General features: G+C 50.8%; 1 protein-coding gene across 4 annotated transcripts in view; it reads left to right on the plus strand.

The window, feature by feature from the left end:
* The first annotated feature begins 2,420 nt into the window (after window positions 1-2,420).
* The window catches only part of PUF60 (poly(U) binding splicing factor 60), a 28,586-nt gene continuing 9,795 nt past the window's right edge, over window positions 2,421-21,211 (plus strand). The window contains exons 1-5 of one of the 4 annotated variants that reach the window (XM_061994754.1): window positions 2,716-2,797; window positions 10,423-10,531; window positions 14,738-14,833; window positions 16,511-16,600; window positions 17,635-17,685. In XM_061994754.1, coding sequence (XP_061850738.1) covers window positions 14,756-14,833; window positions 16,511-16,600; window positions 17,635-17,685 — 219 coding nt within the window. In that variant the 5' untranslated portion in view covers window positions 2,716-2,797; window positions 10,423-10,531; window positions 14,738-14,755. Of the gene's footprint in view, window positions 2,798-10,173; window positions 10,300-10,422; window positions 10,532-14,737; window positions 14,834-16,510; window positions 16,601-17,634; window positions 17,686-21,211 lie in introns of those variants that run through there. The other 3 variants (XM_061994753.1, XM_061994750.1, XM_061994751.1) reach the window with 3 other exon arrangements.

Genomic DNA, 21,211 nt, shown 5'->3' on the forward strand with positions numbered 1-21,211 from the left:
GCACCACTGAGGAGAGCCTGGCTCCATCTCCTGAACCCCTCACCACAGCCTTGCTCCAGACAGCTTGTGCATTTCTTGTCTTGGAGGGCCCAGCACTGGATCCAGCACACCAGCTGAGGCCCCACCAGGGCTGAGCACAGTCCTCTCGAGCAGCTGGCAAAGGTTTTCTGTGCTGCAGCCCAGGCTGCCGCTGGCGTGGGCATGCGGCCGGTGCAGCCAGCACGGCATGCAGCAGGACATCCATCCTTTGTGGCCAAATGGGCACCAGCATGAGAAGGGAAATCCTGCCCTCCCACTTGCAAGTGAGGAGCAATGGTCTGGAGTCCTGTGCTGTGGGAAAGGGGATGTCCTCAGGCACCCACAGTTGAGCTGATGGGCTAAGTGGGATTGTACTTGCTGCCCATAGGTTAGAGGTGTGGTACACACACCTTTGTCTTAAAGACTGTGTAATGTAGGGATCCACTCTGTGTCAATAAGGTTTTCCAATGGTTAATGGCTGTGGCTTAAATTTAACCTAGAAATAGGGTACCTTGTACCTTTATCTCCTCCATGGAAAGAACTTCTGCAGTGCAAGACTTTCTCATCATAGCAGTAATTAGATGTTAAGTCATCTTTTAACTGCTTTTGATGGGCTTTATTGACCTGAGCTCTCTTAATCTTTTATATGAAAGGCTTTCAGAATCTGCACATTTCTCATAGCTCTGCCTGTCCTACATCTCCCCCTCAGCATGAGGGCCAACAGGCCACAGCACTCTCCTGGCACTTCAGCTAATTAAACAGCAGCTACTGCAGCCCTCACAAACAGCATTTGCTGTTTAAGGCAGAACCACCACCCTGGGAACCTGCTTCAGAGCAGCATGTCCATCCCTGGGAAGTGATGTCTTCCTGGGAGGCTGTTTCAGAGCAGCATGTCCATCCCTGGGAAGCCTGTGCCAGAGTGTTTGACCAAACCTTTGCATCTCAGTTAGGATGCAAGAGACTGGGCCCCAGTTGAGAGGAACAGAGTGAAAGGGACAGGCTGGGGATGGTGACAATGGGGCCCAATCTGCTCTCAACTGGCACATTCAGTAGCTGCTCATCTCCCACAGTGGAAGCCCATACCTCTGAACACTTGGACAACCCCATGATGGACACAGCCCCAGTTCTGGGGTCTCTCACATGGTACAGCCCAGCCTCAGCCTGCAGGATGAATCAGTCACAGTTCTGAGCCCCCTCCCCTGGTGGCTGAGAGCTGGGCACAGAGGAACCTGCCCCTGGGGAGGGACCAGCCCAGCACCAGCACAGGCTGGGGGGAACCTGCTGGGGAGCAGCTCCAGGAGAGGGACCTGGCAGTGCTGGGGGGCAGCAGCTCCCCATGAGCAGCAGCGTGGGCTCGTGGGCAAGAAGCCAATGGCAGCCTGGGGGCACTGAGGAGAGTGTGGGCAGCAGGGCCAGGGAGGTTGTGCTGCCCCTCTGCTCTGCCATAGCTGCTGAGGCTCAGCTGGAGTCCTGTGGCCAGTGCTGGGCTGCCCAGCTCAGGAGAGACAGGGAACTGCTGCAGAGAGGCCAGTGCAGGGCTGCCAAGGTGCTGAGGGGCTGCAACACGTGTGTGGGGAGCAAAGGCTGCAGCCCTGGGGCTGCTCAGCCTGGGGAAGAGAAGCCTGAGCTCAGGGGGTCTCATTAATGCTGCTCAGTCCCTACAGGGTGAGTGGCCAGAGGCTGGGGCCAGTGTTTGGTGTGTGGGGGCCAGTGGCAGGACAAGGGGTAATAGACATAAACTGGCACACAGGCAGTGCCCCTGGGCCAAGGAGCAAGTGCTTTGGTGCTGAGGGGAGGGAGCCCTGGCCCAGGCTGCCCAGGGAGGGTGTGGAGGCTCCTTCTCAAGGTTTCCAACCCCAGCTGGACACGTTGCTGTGCCCCCTGAGCCAGGGGCAGCTGCTGGAGCAGGGACTGGGGCTGCAGCAGCTCTGGGGGTCCCTGCACACCCCCGTGCTGGGATCTGTGACTACAGACAAAGCCGAGCGGTGCCGAAGCCGAGTGGAGCCGAACCGGAAACGAGCCTCAGCCTCAGCCGAAGCCGAGCGGAGCCGAAGCCGAGCGGAGCCGAAGTCGAAGCCGAGTAGTGCCGAAGCCGAGCCGAGTCGAACGGAAGCCGAGTCGAAGCCGAGCCGAGCCGAAGCCGAGCCGAAGCCGAGCCGAGCCGAAGCCGAAGCCGAGTAGTGCCGAAGCCGAGCCGAGCCGAACGGAAGCCGAGTCGAAGCCGAGCCGAGCCGAAGCCGAGCCGAAGCCGAGTAGAGCCGAAGCCGAGCCGAACGGAAGCCGAGCCGAACGGAAGCCGAGCCGAAGCCGAGCCGAAGCCGAGCCGAGCCGAAGCCGAAGCCGAGCCGAGTCGAAGCCGAACGGAAGCCGAGCCGAAGCCGAGCCGAACCGAAGCCGAGCCGAACCGAAGCCGAGCCGAGCCGAAGCCGAGCCGAAGCCGAGCCGAGCCGAAGCCGAGCCGAGCCGAACGGAAGCCGAACGGAAGCCGAACGGAAGCCGAACGGAAGCCGAGCCGAAGCCGAACCGAAGCCGAGCCGAGCCGAAGCCGAGCCGAAGCCGAGCCGAGCCGAAGCCCAGGCACCGCCCCGTGAGCCTCACCGCGATTGGCTCCAGCCTGGCCGCCCCGCCCAAATCACGTGTTCCGCCCGTGCTCTCGCGAGATCTTGCCGCGCCTCCGGTGGTGCTCGCGAGCGTTTCCCGTTGCGCGCGCTCTCGGGGTGGCCGCGCGCCGGCAGCCGACGGGGTGTACAAGATGGCGGCCACGACGACCATCGCCCTGGTGAGCGCGGCGGCGGCTTCGGCCCGGCCCGCGCTTCGCTCCGCTCCGCCGGCCGGGCCGACCGCGGGGGGTGCGACTGGCCGCGGCCGCGGCGCGTCGTGCGCGTTGGGCCGCGCTGGGCCCGCTGAGGGCCGGTGCGGGGGCGGCGCGGGCGGGGCCCTCGCTGCGCTGAGGGGGCGCTGAGGAGGCTGCTGGGGGTGGCCGCGAGTCGCCTCCGACCATGCGGAGCTTTCCCTGGGGTCGCGGCCTTCCCACCGTGCCCGTTCCGTTCAGCTCCGCCCGGCGAGGCCGCCCCATCGCAGTTGCCGGGGTCCGGCCGGGCCCGAGGGTGCGAGCGGGCGGGCGGCCGAGACTCCTCGGGACGGCGCCTTCTCCTTGCCCGTTCTCTGGGTGCACAGGTTCAGCTGTGCAAGATCTGTCTGAGTGCTCGGGCTTCCCTCACAGTATTCAGCAGACACTTTTCTGACTTCTCGGTCTTGCGGGCTGAGGTTAAACTGTGAGCTGCTGGTCGGCTTTGCTCAGAGAACGGGGGGAGGCCCTAGGGCTGCCAGTTGTTTATGTTTCATGCTGCCTCTGTTGTGTGTTCGTGAAAAGATCCCCATATATTGATTTTTATGAGAGTTCATTGTGCTTTCGGGAAGGTTCTTTAGAGCTTGTCAGAATGGACTGCTGATGTGAGAAAGCAGGAGAACACTCTCCCTTCTTGTTTGTTTTCTTTGGGAGTTAATCTTCACTAGGAGAAAAACAAGTACTTCCCCAGGGCACTGCTCTGCCTTCCTCCACCGTTGTTTTTCATTTTTGGCCAAGTATGGGAGTGTGTGAAATGGAAATGCAGCCCCCTGGGTGTGCAGCTTCGGGGAGGAAGGGAGGTAGCCTCTAACATTGTTGTGGGCGCTGGGGAACCACAAAGGGAGTGCCCAGGCTCACGTGCATCTGATGGCATTTGGAGGGAGCACTTGGAGTTCTGGCTTGGACAGACCAGTGGTGTGGCACTGCAGGATATCTCTTCATGTTTCTGGTTTTGTTTTCTCTTTCCCCCCTTTTTTGTAGGAAATACTGTGTTTTTGTCTCAAATTGGTCTGGTTCTAAAGCTGCTCTGGTTTTACCATGCTACACTTGATCTTAGCCAAAAGGCCAAGAGGTGATTTTCTATGAGGGTCTGCCACTGAACCCTGGAGAAGTTGTCTTTCATGGCGTTCCTTGTTTGGATTCACAGATATCTCTGCTTGTAATCATGAGCAAATACAAAATAACTCTGACTTTGTTTCCCATCTCTGCTTAACTGGGACCTGGTTAGCTGAGGATGTTTGACAGATTAATACTGGGGGTCAATATTGATACAGAAGTGATTGAAACTAGAGGGATGCCAAATTGCATAGGCTGTGAGGACAGCAGACTTTGGCTTTCCTCTAAGCAAAGGCAGAGCCTGTCCTTTATGTCACAGCACACTGCTTCAGCCAGTTCCTTTGCTATCACAGTTCTGTGTAAGCACATTCTAAAGTGATAACCAATGCATTTCAACCCCAAAGTACTGACTGACTTTATAACAACCAGACACTGCACCCCTTTGCTGCATGGAGCTGCAGCTGGGTGCACAGAGGACTGAGAGGGCTGTATGTACCTTATCAAGGCCTTTGCAGCATAAACAGAAAAGACCCTGAGAGTTTTTATTTATCTGTGTATATCAGCTTTTATACACAGAGTTCCTCAACACTTCTGCTGCTTCTGTACACATCTGGTGTTCGGGTTGAGTCTGAAGAGCTGAGCAGAGTACAGTGAGTGTAAGGAGTGTGATGTTTGTGTGTAACTGACTTCAAACAGCAGGCATTCAAGCTTCAACTCTATAACCTCCCTGAGCAGCCTGACAGAGCCTGAGAGTGTGGAGGCTCCTTCTCTGGGGGTCTTCAAAAGCTGCCTGGATGTGTTCCTGTGTGACCTGATCTAGGTGGGACCTGCTTTGGCAGGAGGGGTTGGACTAGATGATCTCTAAAAATCCTTTCCAACCCCCACCATCCCATCATCCTGTCATTCTACAAAGCCCATACTGAATAAAGTTGCAACACTCAGTGGAGCTGGAATTCATGTTCCTGGAAGGCCACCTCTCACACTGCCTAGTCTGGAAGAAAAATAATGCAAAAAAAGCCACTTCCTTGCATCTAGTTGTGCCATCATCTCCTGTCTAGCCAATCCTCTTCATCCCTTCGCTTGGAGATCTCCTGCCTCTTGTTCCAATGTGCTGGAAGCACCAGATGTACCAACAGAGACGTATTGTATGTCAGCTACTCTGAACTCTACAGTAGCCAAACGCTGCTGAGGAACATCACCATGTCCCAAACACCATGTCACCTCCCACATCTGTCCCACAGCACTGCTGCTGCCTCTGCTCACACTCAGCTCATCACAACCTCCTGCAAAGTGTTACATTCCTGGGGCTCCCTCCTCTTAGCTCCAGGAATTATCACAGGTTCCTCAAGGTTTGCTTGGGAACTCCCTGGAGGCTCCATGCACTGCTTCATGCCTACCAGCATTCTGACTCTCTGTATGCCTGTTTTAACCAGATGGTGTCAGCTCACAGGTTTCACAGAATGGTAGGGGTTGGAAGGGACCTTTAGAGATCATCTAGTCCAATCCCCCTGCCAAAGCAGGTCCCACCTAGATCAGGTCACACACGAAGTGTCCAGAGAAGGAGCTTTCACACCCTCCCTGGGCAGCCTGAGAGGTGTTTGTTTTAAACTTTGGGACAGTTCAGCATCTTGAATAATGCATTAATTCTTGCCAGCTTCACACATTTAGTTAAAACCATTTTTTTCCAAGTAGGATCTTTCCTAAACTGTGTGTTCTCTGTGTGAGTTTAGCTCTCATCTCACTGGGATTATCCATCATGCTCTAGTGGGAGCTGCCCCTGCCCATGGCAGGGTGTTGGAGTGAGATATCTTTAAAGTCCCTTCCCACCCAAACCAGTGTATCACTTGCTCTGCTAGCTAGCTAGATGTGCTTTCATCTGCATAGTCTGTTCAAGGACTGTCTTTCAATCCGTTATCCCAACGCTGTTGCCACAGGCTGGGTCTCTCAGCTCACGGTGCAGGCAGGTTTGCTGTGTGGCATCCTCTCTTCCTGTCCACGTCAGAGCTGTAGCAGTTTTTCCTCTCGGTGTGGTCTGGAGGTGTGCCCAGGCAGTCTGCAGAAGCCATGTCTGTGAGTTTAGGATGGTGATGTGCAGTGTCTGGTACCTCCTGCCCTCCCCCCAGTCCCTCTTTAACACCTGGTGCAGCGCCAGATGTTTGGTTTGCTTAGAGGAAGGATGGGAGGAAGAGGAGTAAGTCGCTGAGCTATTCTGCAATAGTGGCTCTGTACTGGGCCTGCAGCTGCCTGATGAGAAGTGAGAGGGGTGTGCTGGTTCCTGCTGCCCTCCTGGGCCCCAGCAGTGCTCAGCCACATGTGTGCTGGGGAGGGGGCCAGGCTGCAGGGGTAGGGCCAGGAGCACTGTCCTTCAGTGGCACTTGGAGTGGGATCATGATGGCAAAACTCACCTTGTGGCACACATACAAATTCTGTAATCCTGAGGGGTCTTTGTTTTGTTTCATTTGGTGGGATATGCTTTTGTTTTTATGTTGCAGCCACTCTGCAGTGCTCAGTTGTCAGTGAGAGCGTGTGAGTGGATTCACACAGCAAAGGAGGCACCCTCCTGTGTCTCTGACTTGGTTATGGGGAAAGCTGCCATATGCTGCTCCTGGGGCAGACTTGGTCTTCCCAACAAACAAGTACTTTATCTAGTTCTCACTGTGGGCGTCAGTTAAAATGGTATTGCGCTTCTAGGAGGAACCCATTAGGTGTTTAGTTAGTTGCTGAGGGAAGCTTTAAGAAAAGATAGAGAGTGTCTGGGGAAAGATTTGGCTGGGGTAGAGTTAAGCTCCAGCTTTTTTCCTTTCCCTAACATGACTGAAATTACTTCACCCTCATGTTGTTAGATTGTTGTTGCTGCTGCCTTTGATGTAAGGACCATGTAGTCTGCAGGGAACATGAGCCAGTCACTGAAGCACCTGCAGGGTTTCTGCAGCCAGCTGCTGTATTGAGAGCAATCAGATACTGTCAGTACTTCTCATGGTGCAGATTAACCTGTGTGCAGGTACTGATTGCCTGTGACTTTGGAGGGTGTTTTGAAGAAGGTCAGCAGTGCACACATGCATTGTTCAGCTGGAAGGCAATTGGCAGCAAGCAGCTCCAGCAAACATGTCAGTGGCAGTTGGTTCTCTTCAGATACTCACAACTGCAGAAGTTTCACTGTTCATTTTGACTCTGAAGTTGTGTATTACAGCTGTGGTATCTATGAGAGACATTTTCTTAGCTTGAAGCAAGTAATTAAGTTCTCCATGAAGCTGATGAGGACCAGTGCGTGTTACTTCAAGGCTGCATTTATTTCTTCTTCTCTTTTGAGCTGATGTAGTTATCAAAAGAAATCTTTTGCATATTTGAAATGGTTCATGTTTTCTGTACCACTGTCACAAGCAAGATGTGCTGGTTACATGCACTGGGATATTTATTTGTGCTGCTTGTGGTGACAGTGAGCAACAGCACAAAATTCCTGTAGAAGTGTAGTTCATTGATGCACCACTCCAGGCTGGGGCAGAGGGGCTGGAAACTGCTGCAGGGAAAGGGCCTGGGGGGTTGGTGCCAGGGGCTGAACAGGAGCCAGCAGCGTGCCCAGGGGGGCAAGAAGGCCAGTGGCAGCCTGACTGGGCTCAGCAATGGGGTGGCAGCAGCCCCAGGGCAGGGATTGTCCCCCTGTGCTGGGCCCTGGGGAGGCTGCAGCTCCAGGGCTGTGCTCAGTGCTGGGCCCCTCACTCCCTGCCACAGGGACACTGAGGGGCTGCAGCTCCAGGGCTGTGCTCAGTGCTGGGCCCCTCACTCCCTGCCACAGGGACACTGAGGGGCTGCAGCTCCAGGGCTGTGCTCAGTGCTGGGCCCCTCACTCCCTGGCACAGGGACACTGAGGGGCTGCAGCTCCAGGGCTGTGCTCAGTGCTGGGCCCCTCACTCCCTGCCACAGGGACACTGAGGGGCTGCAGCTCCAGGGCTGTGTCAGTGCTGGGCCCCTCACTCCCTGCCACAGGGACACTGAGGGGCTGCAGCGGGGCCAGAGCTGAGTCTCCAAAGGGCTGCCCAGCCCTGTCCCAGGCTGTGCAGGGCCATAGCTGTGGCTCAGGGCCATGGGTCAGTGGGGGCTGTGCCAGTGCTTTCCCAGCCTCAAATTTTCATTATTTCTGTCATTATGGTGAAATTTTTCAATAACTTGATTGGTACCTTTGCTGTGGGTGCTGTGGAAGTGATGGACACCCCCCCCCCAACCCGTTATTAACCCTTTTTACCGTGACATATATTCATGTACAAGTGCTTGTTTGTTTCTTTGCTTCCTGAAAAGCTTGTGTGAGTTGGGTAATTTCGCTTTCCTGCAGGAGAGATGCATGTGCTCTGTTAGTGACTTCAGTGGCAGCAGGCTTTCACAACCACAGTTAAGTTGTCTCAGTGGTTCTGGAGCACTGGTGTAACTGCAGGGTTAGAAGTGCTCTGTCTGCTGGGGGAAAGGGTGTGAAGGTCCTGTCAGCTCTGCCTGGTGCTGCAGAGGTGGGAGCTTTTCCTCAGGGTGTGCAGGTGGAGCCTACACCCTTGGGCTCCCCAGGAGCTGCTTGCTTGGCCTTCTCAGGCCTTCTCTTTGCCTTGGGGCTCTACCCTGGCTTGTGGCAGGTGCTGGGCCAGCTGTGTGAGACTTTTAACTTCACACCTTCTACGAGGTTCTCATCCTAAAAGGATTACTCATGGGAATGGTTGCTGAGTTCTGCTCCACAGGCTCTCTGAATCTGGCATCATGGGTACTGTGAGCATCCCGAGTGTCCTTGGAACAGTCTGGTTCCCTCAGCCTCAGCTGCTCTGCAGCCTTGGGGCCAGTGCTGCTCTTGCTTCAGCTGATGGGCATTTGGGGGTGGTAATCCAGCAGGGATGCAGTGTCTAGGGGTGGACTAAGGAGTGCAGGGGGATCATTACCCTAGCTGTTGAGCCAGCCCAGGGGCTGCTGTTAGTGCACATAGCAGCAAAGAAGCTTGGCTATGTGTTTAGCTTCTGACCATGGAACCCTAGTTCCTTCCTCATGGGAATTCCTTGGCCTGGACCATTGCAGGAGGTCAGTCCCACCCAAGAGCAGGATTTAGCATTTATCCTCCTTGGATTTCATTAGCTTTTTGTTGGCAGTAAACATTTGACCCTTGTGTTGGAGATCTCAAGAGTATCAATCTTACTTCATATTGGCAACATAACTTTGGAACCTGAAGGTGTCAACTAAGTGCGAGAGAACTGTCTTCTGCCAAGAGCAAGTGGTGGAGAGAACTTGTTTAGAGGACCCCAGCACAGACATGGAAATTATATGCAGGCTGTGTCACTGCATACCCTGTGTTGTCTATAGCTGCATTAAATGGAGAAGGGCTACCTGAGGATCTGTCAGTCAGGAGAGGAATGGAAATGGTCAGGGAAAGTGATGATCCTTTTGGGGAAGGAGCAGTAAGTTTCCTTGTGACTTGCTTTCATGTTTGTAATCAAGAGAAAGATGGTCATCTGCATGGTGATTTATTTTAGCAGTGTTCTTTCTTTGAGAGTTGAAAATCGAGATGCAGGTGGTTTCTGGGTTCCATGACAATAAATGGTGATGCAGAGCATAGAAAGGTAACATCTAGAAGTCTTTTTGTTTCTCAGTGCTTATCCAGTGGGGAGTATCCTATCAAATGTTATGAAAATGTATCAGAAGGAATCATTTCAGGGGTGCACAGATCACTTGTGTGCACATAATTGAGACTCCATGATTTCAGATGTTGGGTTTGGACAGTTTGGTGCTGTGGCAGAACCATGCCATGCTGCTGGACACCAGTGGAGTTTGTCAGTCTCCTTGTTTGTTTAAGTAGAAGAGATGTTACTGGTAAAGAACACACGTTTGGTCATGAGATGCGAGAAAAATGGCACCTTTTGAAAGGTTTTAATCCTTGCCCTTTCTCTGTGGAACACGTGGTAGGGTTATGGGAAAACCTTGGATGTGCCCCATGCTCTAGGTTTTGGCAGTACATCAGTTGCATGTGCTGGCATTAAGAGAAGAGATAACTTGCCAGTCCTGCTGAAGGAAGAGTATTCTGTAAGAGGTGGCAAAGAAGAGTTGCTAGAGGCAACTCAGGAATAGTAGAAGGCCATCACACACAGTGTCTTGCAAAGTCACAGAGGTCACAGCTGACTCCACCAACGTTTAGACAGTAAATAGGGGGAAAATACTGAAATGTATTTATATACACAAAGGACCTGTTGTGAAAACCTATTGTGCAAGTGAAACCATTGGCTTTGGCCAGGCCCTCGGGTGATGCCTTGTCCAGCCTCGCTGCTGGCTTGGGATGCTGGCAGATGAGAGTACTCAGGTGAATACGAGTTCCCAAGCACCGATGCAGGTGGTAGAGCAAGGATTAAATGGAGCAGGTACTTCATCTCTCCTTTTTCCACCTATGTCTTATTTAATCTTGGTGTTGTTTGCTTGTTACGGTTCCTAAAATAAACCCGATTCTGTGTTTTTTCTTTCTCTTGTGTGTGTTTATACTTCAGAGAAATTCTCAGCCATGTAATAAATTTCCAACGAATGTGCCTGAACTCTTGGAGTTCAAACCACCCTAAAGGGCCAAGCAACGCTCAGGAGCAATGTTCATAGCCACAGGTATACAGTTTCTATTTATTTCTCTTTTAAAAGAAGCTCCTATTCTCCTGCTTCTGTTGTCAATTTCTCTGCCATTTTTTCTCCTTCCCCCTGATTGTTAACAGCATGTTGACATGAGGCTGTTTCCAAGGTGGCCAGCCTTAGCATAAAGCCAACCCGTTCCTTTACTGCCTGGCAGACTCTGGTTGTGCTGGACCTTTTCTTGGCAGTGGCATTACCCTAAGGTGCCAGGAAACTGAGAAGCCATAGCCTCAGTTCTCTGTGAACAGGGATGGAGATGGGGATTATTTTACACTGCTGCTTTTCAGATAGGCTGGGGTAACAGAGGGTGAGGATCCTCTTTGAATAAACTCTGTGGGGAAGAGTACATGATGGTAGAGGTTTTTTGTTTGTTTTAACTGTACCACTCATCAGCAAAGCATGCATCTTTGCACTCTTGCCAGAGGGAATCGTGGTGGCAGAGAGCTTGGAAACAGTAGTGCCTGGCTCTGGCTTCTTGAATGCTCTTTGTCACTTCTATACCACTTAATTAGCCTTAACTTTGATTTTGTCCACCAGGCTGGAGATTGGGTGTTATCAGACAGCTTTTAGAAGCTGTGCTGTCCAATGATCTCAAAAGTCTAAGTTACATTAATCATAGATATTCAATAGCCTTTGTTTTTAAGAGTCACAGCACATTATAATCAGTGGAATGGTTCTTTTTATTGTTAATAGCTAAACCTGATAGCCCTTCCACTGTGTTTTTCTTCACCCAAGTCTCATAGCTGCTAAGTTGCAGTAATCATATTTTTAAAACCTGAGAAGAAATGGGAACAGCACTGATGGACAAACTGATGCCTTTTAAAATAGTCTGCAGAAAACAGAGGAAGCCTCTGGGCTTGGCAGGATGATAACACACATGTCAGAGGTAAAGAAATGGGGAGGGGCACCAGGAGAGCTGGGGGAACAACAGGGGCAGGTTTTTTAGCCAGTTATTTAAGAACAAGAGTGGTATTTTTTCAGTTATTTTGTTTCACAAACAAAATGAATCTTGGAGACCATGTAGCCTGCACCGAGAGATCAGCACTGCTCTGTTGTGTGTCTGCCTGTGTAGGTAGATGTGCTGAAGGACACAGCTGTGGCACTGCTGGGTTAACAGTTGGACTCTGTGAGCTTAAGGGTCTTTGCTAACCTCAGTAATTCTCTGGTCCTAGGTTGCTTTGCTGATCCTTGTTTTCAGTTTGCTGATCCCTGTTTCAGTGTGTGCCCGAGTTTCCCAGTCTGCAGCCATGAAACAGTTCTGTTGATGTTCATGTGGCTGCTTCCCTCTGTTGCCTTTCTGTAAACCTTAGGTCCTTGTGTGCTGTTCAGTGTAGCCATGAACTTCCATTGGCAGGGACCAGAGAAGTAACTGCTGCTCCAGAACACTGTGTTCAGATACCTGTAGGATATGTTTTTACGTTAGAAGTGTTTATTTTATATCTGCTCTCTATTCATTGATCCTAGAAAATGCTCACAGCCCCCTTTTATGGTGAACTTGAGACTGAATGCACAAACCCAGAAGTCTCAGTTATTGCTATAAAATAGAATAAGAATGATGTAGGACATATCTCACTGGTATTCAGGGAACTTACCCTGCAGCTTTCTCTGTTTTCAAGGTAAGTGAGTTCCACTCCTCACCCATGGTAGTTTTCATACTGAAAGCAGTAGTGTTGACAGACATGAGTCTATTCAGCCCAATGTGTGTGTACTACTGAACAGACTTGGATACTCGTCTGTTTTGGTATTTTGCGTGGTTGAGAGAATAAATTACTTCTGCTTTTGATGGGTTCTACAGGCAGAACCTACAGGGACAGCAAAGGCAAGTCCACATCCTTCTGCTTTAATCCAAGAAGGCAATGAGGTTGAAATGGATGGTGGGACTGTCTTGCTGTAGTCACACTCTCTCCTCTTCTTCTCTACCCTTGATTTGGTAGTGAAATAGAGTTCCCCCATGGTGCAGTGCATGAATCAGACCAGTCCTGCTCTGCATCCTCACAGGAAACAGACAAGGTTCTGTCGGGAAGAAGGACGTGCTTTGCCTGGCAAAACCAAGTTTCCAGTCTGATAGTCACTGTCATTTAGGTAAATGCATAGCCAGAGGATCTCTGGGCAAAGAATGGGTGGGCAACGTGATGACAAATGTGGCATTTGATATGTTGGAACATAGGAAGTAATGTGTATATGGTGGGGAGAACAGATTGTGTGCACTGTGCCAGGCTGTAGAATACCCTCATGCACTAATTAACGTTCCTCTGCTTAAAAGGGATGTGACCTCACTTTATACCCAGTGAGCAAAATCAGAGATGTGGTTGATGAGCTGACTGCAGCATTTAGCATCAATCCCACATTAGTTGGAGGAAAGGATTTGTGGCAGCCTTGCCTGGGGGGTGTGAGGTGCAGGGTTGCCTTGTAACGGCTTGAAGGGGTGTCAGAGGGGGAGTTTGTTGTGCAGAGCTGTGCCATGTCACAGTCCTGTGCCCAGCACGCACAGCTGGGTCTGGCAGCCTCTGTGGTACAGACTTAATGGTTGTGTCAAAGGGCTGTCAGGCTAAAGCTTCTGGTCTTACAGTGAGAACCTGCAGTGACTGGAGGTACAGCCAACAATTAGAAGGCCTCAAGTCTGGCGTCTTGTGTGCTGTGTCCCACTCCTTTGTAGTAGGAAGATGTGAGGGTTGTTAGCTTGGGCTGGGGCCAAAGTGCCTTCTGAAAAGCTGCTGCTTTTCTTCTCTCTGCTGCTGTTTACTCCTGAAGCTTGGCAGTTTCTGTTACTGCCACAGCAGTTTTAAATTGTTACCCTCAGTTGCAGATACTGTGTGAATGTGCTTGAGCTTCATTTATACTTGAGTGGTATCTGATGTTTAGAAAGAGTTAATGTGGTTCAAGTATCTGAACTACTTTGCACTTCTCCTCCTCATAGCAAACAGAACATTCTGCTTATCAATAGGTAGAAAACATGAAAACACCAGAAGTAAAAAACTGGGCTGCTATGGAACTTGGGATTGTGGAGGAAATGGGTGCCTGGTTGTTTGCATAGACTCACAGAAGAGTAGGGCTTGGAAAAAACCTCTATAGAGATCATCTAGTCCAACCTCCCTGCTAAAGCAGGACCACCCAGATCAGGTCACAGTCAGTCTTCTACTGAGTGTTGTTTCAGCAGATGTAGAGCAGGAGCTGGGCTGGAGCTCTCGTGCACAGGCAAGTGCTCAGCATCTGTCTCTCCTGGAAACGCATGTGTGCTTTTGCTCAGATCACTTGCTGTCGCTCAGTGTATCTGGCAGCTCCCTTGGGCCTTGCTGAGAGTTGTTGCAGCAGCTCGTGTCTGTCGGTGCATGTTCCCTGATGCCTTGTGGTGGGATAAAGAGGATGCAGTTCACGTACAGCCACGATGCTTCTGAAAGACAGGGGTTTCTCTCTGACACTTCAGACGTAGCCAAAGTCTGGCTTTTTGCTGCTCTGCACTTTGGTATCGGGTTTGAAGATCTCTTTGTAATCTGTAAGGTTGTTTTTGTTCTGGAGGGGGAGATCCTGGGTCTTTCAGAGACATTTGTCATTAGTCAGTAGCAGGAGTGTCCTGAGCAAGTGATTGTTCTGAATGAATGGAAACCAAATTAATGGGAACACTTGCCATTCCTTCTGCTAAAATACCAATTACTTCCACATGATCTCTTTTCCCATCTGACTGACTCTGTGCCTTTTTTCTACGCTGTGCTTGGCACAGAGTGCTTGCATTTTTGAGTATTTTTTTTTAACTGGAGAACTGAGATGTCCAGTAACAGTTTCTTACTGATGGGCCCTATTTTGACTGGAAATTATGTGATGGCAGATTTGGGGATACCAGAGGGTAATCCCCAAAGATACAAGTTGGGAAGCTCACTAGAAAGACATCAGCTGCTGAATGGCTTCACTGAAAGGCAAGTTGATAGGGATCCCTCAGGGGAATGATGAGCTAGGTATTTCACAGGAACAGGCTTCAGTGGGAAGCAGGAGCATGAGGCAGAGAAATCAGTAGAATACCTAAAACACACAGAGGCCTAATATCTGTCAGTTACAGGATGATGTGAAATATGAAAAGTCTGTACAGTGGCCCAGAAGCTTCTCCTATACCTGTTCTGATGCTGGTTTTGGGAACCTGCGTGGACATTTCTGTGAGAACAGTTATTTCATGAGTGTTTTCTGTTTTCTCAGGGTACAGAGTCCATTAAGATGGAAAATGGACAAAGCACAGCAGCTAAGCTGGGGCTTCCTCCCCTCACACCAGAACAGCAGGAAGCTCTCCAGAAAGTGAGTAAACTCCATGTGAATCTGCCTCTTAGCACTCCTGTTTGTTTGGGTTTTTTTGTTTATGTTTTTAAATGAGTCTCCCTTGCTGATGTTAGAAGGGAAACTCACCGAGGATATGTGTGAGGTAATGGCCGTGCTGTGTGTGGGTTCACACTCTCCATTTTGTGCTCAAGAAATACTTGTGGTTTGGAGTTTCCAGATGCTTTTTGGGGAGCATGGTTTGGAATATGCTGTTGGGGTGGGGAGGGTGGGTTCTAATCCATTTTTTAAAAACCAAAATAATACATGTGAATAGCATGTGAAGATCACGTTGTAGTTCTAAGACAACATGTAACTGACACAGTGTTAGTGAGCAGCAGCCTGTGCTCCACAAGGAAGAGGTTTCTGATATGCTCCAGCTGGTCTTCACACATGAACACATCATGAAATAGCTCTGTTTTTCCCTTATGCTTTTTGTTGTTGTAAAGAGACCCAGGAGCAAGTATTTTCAACTTATTTGAGGCAACTTGTTTCAATCCAGAGAACATTTCAGTCCAGCTCTGATATCTGGTTGTTGGCCCTGGTTTATACAGCTGGTGGGGAGGTTAGTGCAGACTTCTGCCCACTTTCTTGATGGAAGTGAGTGATGCCTGGCTTACTGAGAGGAGAGCAGTGCTGTGAAACGAGGGGAAAGCAAACAAACCCAGGGAATGTGGAAACTGTGGGCTAGGTGTCTTCTGTGCTCTGGTGAGGCAAGGAAGGTCTTACTGTAGGTAGGCTTCATGTGAATGTTCTCACCTTGTTGAAGCTGCCTGTGTTGTTTGGCTGGCAGTGTGAAACAGCTTCGTTTCCTCTGGCTACTCTGTAGCTGACAGATGTAAATACCCTTATCCATTTCCAGGTTTGAAGCACAAGTCTCAAATCCCAGGCTTAGAGCCTTCCATTCCCTGGCACCTCCCAAACACGTGCAGCTGTGGAAAGCAGGTGTCTGAGGGGCTGAATGTGTTTGTACTGTCCCCTGGGAATAGGCACCTGTGGGTGTTCAGTTTCCTTTGGCAAAGAGCCTCCATGTCAGCACCAATGGGTATAAAGCACAACCTTTGTCAAATGTGTAGGGGACTGAAAGGAGAGAAACAAGTCAGTCTTGTGTCTGCAGGCTTGGAGCTAGAGAGGGAGAGCTGGAGCACTTCAGTGAGCAAAAGCAGTGGGTCCTCCAAACTAGAATAGGCCAAATGTGAGAAGAGAGGGGGCTGTTGGGGTTTGGAGGACCTTCCTTTTTGTAGAAACTCTTTGTCCGGATGTTCTCTGAGTGGAAAGGACTTGAAGGAGGCTCTCTGTCCTACCCTCATCCCAGCAGGTAAGGTGCTATGGTGGGATCCGAGGGGCAGAGGGCGGAAGAGGGGAAATGCTAAGTGTCTAGTGCATGCTGCTTTCCTAACATTGCACCTGCTGCAGACTGAGTCCATCCAACCCTGTGTTCAAGGATTGTGCTGTATTGCAGGGCTCACGACTCCGAGATGCAGACCAAGATGTTAATAAGCTGTTGGCCGCTGGCTAGTGTACAGTGCCGTAGTGCTTAGGGCTGGAGCGCCGGAAGGTTCCGCTGGCAGCCCATTGTGTGGTTCTTGTGTAAAACCAACCGTCAGTCCCTGCTCTGGGGTATTGTCCTGTGACTACAGAGCCTGTGTTTCCTTCTAGGCAAAGAAGTATGCGATGGAACAGAGTATCAAGAGTGTGCTGGTGAAGCAAACCATCGCCCACCAGCAACAGCAGCTCACCAACCTCCAGGTGAGGGACCCTCTGAGATGTTCCTCCTCTCTCTTACTCCCCCCAACATGGTGGGGTTCTTTTTGCACTTAGAAGCAGAGCACAGCCCTGAGGCCTGCCTGGAGGTGCACTTGAATTTCCACAGTGAAATTGAAATACACAGACTTCAGCTTGCTAAAGAAACCTCCTTTTGCTCACCTGCACAAATTGTCCCCAAATTTCACTCATTTGAAGAGTAAATTTTAAAGTTTCTCTCCTGTTGCCTGGCCAGATGCTTCTGGAAATGCCAGAAGCCAAAGAATTTGCTGTGGGCTTCACTTCCAACTTAGCTGTAAGGTGGTGTCTAGGGTTACTGGGAACAGTATCCTTTCACCATCTCTTCTGCTTGAGAGGAGAGACCCGTCTCTCCTGGGTTGCTGACAGTGCTGCCCCATTTCCCTGCCTTCACCCAGGTGCTCTTTCTGGTTCAGAGCAGTTCTGTTCAGAGCAGTTCTGTTGGCTATTCCTGACAATGCTGAAATGCCTTAGTGCTGGGAGAACCCCTTAACTGCTCTCGAACTCTCCCTTCCTGCAGAGGTTTCTTGAACGCATCTTACTGCCTCCTGCTTAAAGTTAGGAAGCCCAAAGCCAAGGCTTAGCGATGCTGGATTTCCTTCCTGCCGGATCCCTGGGGATGTGCTGGCCACACGAGGCAGCTCTGGCCTCTCAGGGCTGTGCGTGTTTCTGAGTGTCTGACCTAGTTGAGGGGCTCCTTTTTAAATGCTGGGGGTGAATCAACGACAGTGGTTGCAGAGGTTACTATTGCCTTGAGTCCCCCCCTGGGAGAAGACCCTGCTTCCTGAGGCAGTGGCAGCAGCACAACTCCACCCTGACCTGGTGGGACTGGAATCTGCAGGGTCCCAGCGCTGGACAGTCCTTGGGACCAGGCAGTGAGGGGCAAGGAAGGAGAGGCCTCTCTCGCAGGTTCCCTGTGCCGCCGCTCTGCTTGAGTTTTTACAAACAGCCGTAGTATGCTCAGCTCCAACAGACTGAACTCTGTCTTTACTGTCTTTCAGATGGCAGCAGTGACAATGGGCTTTGGAGATCCTCTCTCACCTTTACAATCGGTCAATAGACATATTCACTTCTTCTTGGGCACTTTGTCTTAGTCAGGGCCTAGAGTGGGGAAGTACGTAGTGGTAATACAATGCTCTTAATTCAACCCAGCACAACCCTCCCACATACCCACCTGTTATGGACAAGCACAACAAGCAGAGGCGAGGTGTAAACTCCCCAGAGGAAGACCCTAGGCTGGGTGCAGTCTTCTGTGACACTGGCAGTCGGGGTCCTGGAGTCAGTTGGCAAAGAAAGCTTTAGATTTCGAACAGTTCTGAACACACCTGTGAAATTGTGGGAGCTGCATTTCTAGGGATGCTACAGTTCTGAGGTCCTGACCTAAAACTGACTGCCAAGGTAACTCAAATGGGCAATCTCTGATGAAACACACTCACAGCACTGGAGACCTGGCAGCTAAAGGTGCTGGGGAGGACTGGGGCACTACAGGTTTGCAGAACGTGTTGTAGCCCAGGTGTAAAGCTGCTCTTTACTGTGCATGCTTCCAGACTAGGCGAGTATGGCATGTCTCAAGGAAAGCAAAAGCAGGATGGAAGTAACCAAACTGCAAGACTATTCAGAGAACCTGTGCAGTCCTTTGGTGCTGGGATTTCTAACCAAAGGCCACGATGAGCTGAATTACCTGGGATTATCCATCCCCTCCGTTTGCCTAGATGTGCCAGACAATAGTCTCTGCAGAAACTCTCCTTTAAGCTCCACTCTGTGTGCAAAGGTTCATTTGTAAATTCATTGTCAACATATTATTCCATCTTACTGGAATGTAATATTTCTGCTTGGTGTAAGATGCAGCTGGAGGCTTGCACTCCAGAATGAAAGGTGCACTGCAACTAAAACCAACCATTTTCCTTCCTTTAATGCTGCCACAGTAGGTCATGTGTCAGCAGGGAAGCCAGAATACTGGGAGGATGGAATGGACTAGAAGCACACATCTCAATGTGAATTGGGCACAGCTAGTTTCTGAGCCATCATGCCCTAGACACCTTTACCAGTTAATGTTGGTGCTTAGTTGTAGCATAACTCCATCCATTTGGCTTAAAAACATTTTTGGCTCGTTAACCATAGACAGGCAAGAACTGAAAAGCGTGTACTGACAGTGTAACAGGAAACATTCAGCTTCTCATTAGCCCTAAGGGCAGAGCCAGTGTTGTGAACCCTTTTCCTAAGACATTCCTCCCTCTCCAGGGAGCCAGAGGCTGCTGCTGGTGGGGCAGAGCCAGCTCAGTGGAGTTAGGACACCCTGTCCTCAGCAAGGGCTTCATCCCAAAGGCCATCAGGAACATAGAAAATGCAAATAGACCTCTGTCCAACACCTTTTCCTGTTGACAAGCTCCATCAGTCCCTACAAGAAGGAAGTGCAGCCTGACCTTCCTGTGGCAGCTCCTTAGCGCCTGAGATGAAAGCTTCCCAGCCTCATGGCACAGGGCCAGGTGTCCCTGTCACTTCAGCATGATGAGCACAGCTTCCTGGCACTGCTGTTGTGTTAAAATTGAAGCTGCTGGTGATGTTTTTGCATCACCTCCTTTGTTTAAAGGAGCACTTCAAGATGATGTTTTGACTTGTCCTTAAAAGACCCCGCATGAGCCCATAATAGCAACATTTCCTAGGTACAGGGAGTAGCTGCTGCCCTTATGAAGGCTGCAGATGCTTGGAACTCTATGTGAAGGAAGAGAGCCAGCAAAGTCTACTTAGTGTAGCCAGGGAAGGCAGGGAGGTTTCTAGTCCCGAGTTTCTGACATGGTTGTGTGCTTAGTTCCCACATGCACACTGCAGCTGATGCTGCTGGCTCCTGTTAGTGACCCACACGTGTCTGTGGTCATCCTGCTCCACCTCGCATCTCCCTTTCCTAGGCCCAAATTTCAACCTGTTGCTGACATGATGGAGTCATCCCAACTCCACCCCACCAGTCTGCTGAGATCTCTGCAGCAGAGTAAGATGTGGATTGCCTCCTGTAAAGGCTGCTGCCGTGGGAGAGGACAAGTGCCATTCTTGCTCCTATTATAACTGCAGAGAAGAAAATGTCCTCTTTGTACTTACAGACCCCTCAGAAGGCAGAAGGTCCCTCTGCCTGGTGTGAGGCTGCAGTGCCATGCCACGAAGCACTCCTAGTCAAACGCTGTGTTCTTACACAGCACTGGGGGTGAGGCACATCATCAGGCACTGGGGTTAGGATGGGGATGGCTCTGAACCCATAAATGGACGTGCTGCACAGGGCTACTGATCACTGGCTTTCCTGCACCAGAGCTGGGGATGTGTTGGAGAACCTGGGAGACAACACATCAGCTGTCCTGCGTGTACACGTGCCATAGTCCTCCTAGTCACAGCATTGCAGAGTAAATTGAAAAGCAGCTTGTGTTTAACTGTGAAACACTTAAACCCAGTCAAGAGGTGAGCTTAATGTCACTTCAGCAGCAGCAGCGTGGGGTGAGAACCGTTCCTGTTCACAGTATCCCTGCTGTATTGGATAATAGGAGTTGATGCTCCACAGTTTGCTTCCCCCCATGGTCAATGTCAATCACATATGGGTACTATGAGGGCGAAGGATTTATTCAGGTACAGTTTCTGTGGCTATCACAGATGAAATGCTGCCCCTTCTTTTTGGCCGTTTGGGCTGCAGCACCCCCAGCCATGTCAGAGCTCGCTGTGCTAACGCTGCTCACAGCATTCTGACAGCAGGCCTCCATTAAAGACCCTCTTAAACAAGGGGCTGGTGGGGGGGGAGAAGTAGTTGTTCAGAGCTCCCTGCTTTGCTGCCAGGCACTGTGATGCTGGAAAGGGAGAGAGGCATCAAGCTTAATGCTGTGCTTGCCTACTCTGCAGCAGTCTGTAGCCCTTAGTGCTTGGCATTAGCTCCATCCGCTGCAGGCAGAGCAGGAGTGAAGCCCTGTGCATGTCTCCCATGCACTGTAATTCAGTCTTGCTGGTCATAGGGAGCTGCCTCCACAGAGACCTGACTTCTGCCCTGGTCCCAAGACGTGCTGCTAGGATGTGCTGCCCAAAGCTGGGAGTCACGGGGGGGTTAAGCAGCATCTTCCTAGAGTTAATGATCAATAGCAGTAGCAATTCCAGAACTGCAATAAGGGTGAAAAATATTTGAAGGATGTGCTGCTTTTTTTGGTTACCTGCTGTAAGAAATGTCTGGATTTGTCTTGCAAACAGGTTTTCAGGCATACTTAGGAGAAAATAGCACAGAGACCTTCTCTGCACCGAAACTGATAAGGGCGGAGCCTTTGGGGGCTGCACCACTATCTGAGCCAGTAACACGAGGCAGTGATAAGTACTAGCACCACACACTGACCCCAGAGGTTTCCTTTAACCACTTGACTTTGTGTTGCTTTGCGTTTGAGCCGTGCGGTGGAAGTGGTGCCTAGTACTGGATCTCGGACTGCCCGGGGCGGGCGCGGGGGGAGGAGGTGGTGTGTGATGCTCGAGGGAGTGGGGAGGAGGTGCCCAGTTCCAGATCCTTTGCTGCCGGGGAGGATGGGTGGGGGGAGGGAGTGACTAGATGGTGCCCAGTATTGG

The sequence above is a fragment of the Colius striatus genome, chromosome 4, assembly GCF_028858725.1.
Source record: "Colius striatus isolate bColStr4 chromosome 4, bColStr4.1.hap1, whole genome shotgun sequence".
NCBI lineage: Eukaryota > Metazoa > Chordata > Aves > Coliiformes > Coliidae > Colius > Colius striatus.